At 62.8% G+C, this 5,482-nt stretch overlaps 1 protein-coding gene across 1 annotated transcript in view; it reads right to left on the bottom strand.

The window, feature by feature from the left end:
- Positions 1-3,702, bottom strand: part of LOC102384342 (DENN domain-containing protein 1C) — a 13,884-nt gene extending 10,182 nt beyond the window's left edge. The window contains exons 1-5 of the mRNA XM_014519818.1: positions 3,548-3,702; positions 2,742-2,806; positions 1,183-1,226; positions 991-1,040; positions 38-157 (exon numbers count right to left, since the gene is read on the bottom strand). Of these exons, the coding sequence (XP_014375304.1) occupies positions 38-157; positions 991-1,040; positions 1,183-1,226; positions 2,742-2,806; positions 3,548-3,564 (296 nt within the window). The 5' untranslated portion in view covers positions 3,565-3,702. The remainder of the gene's footprint in view (positions 1-37; positions 158-990; positions 1,041-1,182; positions 1,227-2,741; positions 2,807-3,547) is intronic.
- Positions 3,703-5,482: the final 1,780 nt, after the last annotated feature.

Below are 5,482 nucleotides of genomic sequence, written 5' to 3'. Positions count from 1 at the left end.
CCCCGCCCGCCCCCCCAGGCTGGCGCCCCTGCCGCACCTGAGGCTGCAGAGGCAGGCACGAGCACTGGGCGCGAGGCGGCAGAAGCCGAAGCGCTGGTTCCCGTCCATGTCCGTGAGGGCGAAGGTGAAGTTCTGCACTGGGGCCCCATCCTGCCCCCTGTGGGGGAGCGGAAGCCAATGGTTAGAGCTGGGGGTGGTGGGGTGGTGCTGGGAGCCTGGATTCCTGGGTTGTCTTCTAGCCCTGGGGAAGGCAGTTGGGGCCAGCCCCAAAAACCCAAGCACCTTCCCCTGAGTCACAAGCCATAGACCATGGGGATGGGAGTGGATGGGGGACGCCCGGAGCTCTATTTGGCTACATGCACCCACACGTATGTACATGCTGCTTGTGACATGCATGCAGGCACAGACACGCACGGAATCCCATGTGTGCCCAGACCCCCACAACACACATGGACACACATACTCCAGTATGCACACAAGTGCTCACAGCCCAGTGCATGTAGCAATCCTACATGGGTGCTCATATGTGCACAGATACCTGTGTATGTACACAGGAGTGCATACACACCCAGAGAGATGCACATGCTTGCACACATACAAGCACACACTCATGGGCCCACCCAGCCAGATGGAAATGCATGTACACACAGAAGCACATGCACAGATGTGCACACCCAGGAAGATACACGTGTGCACATACACATAGATGCACACCCAGGCAGGTGCAGGCAGAGGCACATATGGATGAACACATGCACAGGCAGATGCCCAGGCACACGGCTGTGCTCCCAGATAGATGCACATACAGATGTACACTCAGATGCTTGGGCACACAGATACACACCCAGGAAGGTTCACACACATACACATACGAACATGGATGCACACCCAGGCAGGTGCACACATGCGCACGCACACACACATGCATACCCAGACATGTGCAAAAGTGGACACACATGGATATGCAGGTGCACACACATGTACACTCACCTCTCCACATCGAATGGGAAGCAGAACCGGGGTAGCATCTGGATTGACTCCTGGGAGCAGAGAATAGAGCTGCAGCCTGTCCTGGATGGGCCCCATGGGGTCTTGCCCCACACCCTGGCCTGGGCCAAGCTGGGGCTCCCAGCAGGGGCGCTCTGGGGTTGGGGGGTGGGGTGGGGGGAGATGGGGCCAGACCTGGTCTTCAAACTCCTCTGGGAATTGTCTCAGCACCAGGGGGTCTGCAGAGAAAGCAGAGGAGTCGTGAGACCCCCGGCCCAGTCCCTAGCCCTGAAGCCCACCTAGGGTGGGGAGAAAACCCAGGCATTCGGGCTCCTAACACCCCCTGCTCTGACCCCCCAAGCCTGCATGACCCTCCCAGGGAACCCAGGTGTCCAGGCTTCCAGTCCCTCTGCTCTCACACCCCGCCCCCCCATCTGTGCAGAGAACCCAGACATCCAGGCTTCGTGCTCCCCCCTACTCGGAGCCCCCATACACCACTCCCCTTCCAGAGAACCCAGGTGTCTGGGATCCCAGCCCCTCTCCCCCTCTGCAGTAACCCTAGTGGCCCCCCTCCCCTTCCAGAGCTGGCCACAACCCAGGAGAGAGCCCCGGCTCCCAGCAACCTGCTCTCACCCCCCAGTCCCTGCGGCAAGCCTGGTAGCTTCCTGTGGCTGCTAGAGGCGGAAGGGGCCTGGCCGGGGGTGGGGAAGGGTTCAGACCCTTGCTCACAGGCCTGGGGGAGTGATGGGGGAGCCCTGGACATCCCAGGGGGCAGGGGAAGCGTCCTAGCCCCCCATGGGAGTTTGCTTCTGGCCTGGATCAGATGGCCAGCGAGCACAGCAGACATACAGCTGGTTCTTGGGCAGGGGGGCGCAGATCCTAGGCTCCTGCTGCTGTGACCCCCACACCCTCCCAGAGCCAGGAGAGAACTCAGGTGTCCCGGCTCCCATCAACCTGCTCTCCCCCAGCAAGCCTCTCTCCTCCCAGAACTGGGAGAGAACCCAAGCATCCAGGCTCCCAGGACCCCTCATCTAACCCCAACCCCAGCCCCAGCCCCCTCCCAGGCCATCCAGGTTCTTGGATGAGAGCCCACTGCAGCCCACTTCTCCCAGAACTTGTGAGGGAACCCAGGCACCCAGGCTTCCCCCCACAAAAGCTGAGCTATATCTGAGGCGGGCCCAGATCATGGAGAACAGGAAGTGAATCACACTCCTTGCAGGTGCAAAGAGCGGGTGTGGGGGAGGGGGTGCAGAAAGTAACTGCCCCAGGAGAGGAGGGTTGGGTAGGGCCAGGAGGCAGTTACTTTTAACTGTCCCCCACAACCCCACCACACCTCAGCTGGAGGCAAAGGCCAGGTGGAAGATGGTGATCTCCCAGCCAGGAGCTAACTCTGATAGATCCTGCAGGGAGTCCACAGGAGGCCCAAGGGCTGGGAGCACCTGTAAAGCTTCCAGGGCCCTGTCCTGGAGACCCCACTCCCAATGGCCATGGGAGGCGCCACTGGGGTCATGGAGCTGTGGGACCTAGGTGTCCGAGCTCCCAGGCCCCCCTGCTCCCTTCCCCAAGCTGGGAGAGAACCCAGGTGTCCAGGCTCACAACCATGCCCCTCCCAACCCTCCACCCCAGTCCTTCCCAGAGCTGGGAGAGAACCCAGGAGTCCAGCCTGGGTGCCCCATTCCCTTGGGCTCCTTGCACCCACCCCCCACCCCTGGCCAGACACAGGGGCTCCCAGGTGACCCCACCCCAACACTCACCATCCTCTGGGGTTGCGGGGCAAGAGGCCTCCAAGAAAAAGTCAAAGGTCCTGGTGGGGTTTTCCCTGCGGGGGAGGGGAGGAGGACCCCGCACTGAGAATGGACACAGCTCAGTGCACCGGTGGGGTCATGTGGCCCAGGCAGAGCCAGGCCTGAGGGGTGGAGGTGGGGGGAAAGGCCCAGCTCAGATGCTTGCAGTGAGGGCAGGGGGGAGCAGTGGGGCTGGGAGCCCGGACACCTGGGTGCTCTTTCTGGTCTAGGAGGGGAGTAGAGCCCCCTGCTCTCAGCCCCCACTCCCCTCCCAGAGAAGGGAGAGAACCCAGGCATCCTGGCAACAACCACGAGACCCCACTCCCCGCTCCCAAGAGCCGAGGCAAGCGAACCCAGGCATCTGGCTCCCTGCTCTCACCCCCTGCCCTTGCTGCAGACAGAGCCCAGGCATCCGGGCTCCAACCAGTAGCCCCAACTCCCCTCCCAGAGCCTGGAGCAGAGAACCCAGCTGACCGACCTCCCTGCCCTCCCCTGCTGTAGCTAGAACCCAGGTATCCTGGGTTCCCAACCCCTGCTCTCAAACTCATGCTCCCCTCCTGGTGCTGGGTACTAAGACCCAGGTGCCCAGTCTCCAACCACTAGCCCCACTCCGCTCCCAGAGCTGGAGAGAACCCAGGTATCTGAGCTCCCCCCTACCTGCTCTCACCCCTGCTCCCCTCCCAGAGCTGGGGGAGAGAACCCAGGCATCCGGGCTCCACCCGCACCTGCTCCCTGCTGCAGCCAGAACCCAGGCGCCTGGGTTGGGGAGCTCTTACTTGATGCGGCAGCCCATGGCACCAGGGGGCAGGGGGACCCCCAGAGCTGGTGGCCACGAGCCCCCCGGCCTCCTCAGCACCCCCCCATTGTTAGCGGGTGCCCAGGAGCATCTCAGGGCGGTGGGGGGGAGCGAGTTGTTGCAGCTTCCTGCGTGGGTTCGGGGAAGAGGAAGTCACCAAGGGGGTGGCTCTGGGCCAAGTGGGTGGGGAGGCTGGTCTATCCCCACATCCCCATGGCTCCCCACCTCCTCCCAGGGCTGGGAGACAACCCAGGAGTCCAGGTCTGTCTAACCCTCCCCCCCTACTCCTACATCCTCCCCAAGCTGGGACAGAACCCAGGAGTCCGAGGCCCATCTAAACCCCCCGGCTCTGCTCCTGATCTGAGACAACCCAGGAGCCTGGGCCCCTTAGTCCTCTAGGCCTTTCCAGAGTGGGGAAAGAACCCAAGAGTCTGGGCCCCTCTAACCCCCGCCTCCCACACATCCTCCTGCAGCAAGAAGGGAAGTCAGGAGCCCTGGGCCTGGCTCCATCTACCCCTCCACTCCTAGGCCGAGAGAGAACCCAGGGGCCTGGGCCCAGTCTAACCCCACCTCCCCCAGTCTCTTCCCAGAGTAGGGAGAACCCAGGAGCCCCAGCGCCTGCAGGTGGGGGAGGGGGCTGTCACCTGGTGGTAGTACCCACAGGGGCACAGCAGGGGGCACTGGGGGAAACGGCCAGGGACCCTCCCAGCACAGCAGCTGAGGAAAAGAACCAGGTGTCCCCCTCTGCACAGTGCCCTTACTGCCCACCAAGGGGCGCTCCCAGCCCAGCTGAGCCCCCCCCGGCTGTGCCCTGTCAGCAGTAGACGCGCCCCCCCCAGCCAGGAGATAATCCAGGCTGCCGAACTCCCAGCATCCAACGGGGCCCTTGGCCAGACGTCTGGGATCGTGCCTGGTACCAGGAGGGCTCCGGCTGCAGCTCCCCACAGCCGCAGCCACCCTCCCCCCACAGTGTCATAGACCCTGTATGGCTAGGGGGGAGTCCCGCCCCGGCCCTAGACCTTAGCCCCCAGGCAATGCATGCTGGGTAACACTGGGACCAGCCACCAGGGTGCACCTGGGGTATAAAAATCACACCCCCCAGGGGTGGCTGCACAAGTAATTTGCCCTGCTAATTACCCCCAAGGGGCAATAGCAGCTCCTGCTGCCCCATGCAAGGGGTGGGCATAGAATCTCAGCCCCACCCTAGCAGTGATTGCTTGGGCCAAGACCCCAGTGAAGGGGGTGGGAATGCCCCAGTCTAGGGGTGTTAGGCACCTGGGAGAGGCAGCGCTTGAGTAGTTAGCCATGCCCAGAAAGAGGAGGGCAGGTCTGGCACCTAGCCCAGTCCAACAGCCCCCTCCCAGTCTAGACTGAGCAGCCTCCTCCTGTGTTCAGGCGTCACCCCTCACCCCTACCAGATGCTGGTGGAAGCAGTGTGGGGAATAACGGAGGGGTCCCAGCTCTTAAATAGGGTATGTGGGGAAAGAACCCAGGTGTCCGAGGCTCCCCACTCTAACCCCCTGCAGGTGGAACTCAGGTGTCCGGGGCTGGGCCCAGGGCTCTTACCACAGTCCCTGGCCCTCTCCTAGCACATGCCTCTCCTGCTACCTGGGTTGAAAGTGGGGCAGGCAGGGGAAGCCCCCAAACCACAGCTCACTGCCTCCCAAACTTGGCCCAGACCCTCCCCACAAAAAGGAAAGAAGCAGCCACTGAGTTCTGGCATCTTTGACTGATACTTTTATTGTGGAAACACACAGACAGGCCTGGTGGGAGCCCAAATCCCGCCCCCTCCCTCCCCCTCTGGCCCAGCCAATGGAGAAAGAGAAAGATCCATGTGGGATGAGTTAGTGCAGACTCAGCCCCAGGAGAGAACACCACAGGGGACTGGACAGGACATGGGGGGGGGGGGGGGGGG

This window comes from Alligator sinensis, unplaced genomic scaffold (genome assembly GCF_000455745.1).
Source record: "Alligator sinensis unplaced genomic scaffold, ASM45574v1 scaffold707_1, whole genome shotgun sequence".
NCBI lineage: Eukaryota > Metazoa > Chordata > Crocodylia > Alligatoridae > Alligator > Alligator sinensis.
The sequence above is the reverse complement of the archived record's forward strand: the minus strand, read 5'-3'. Positions and strand labels throughout refer to the sequence as shown.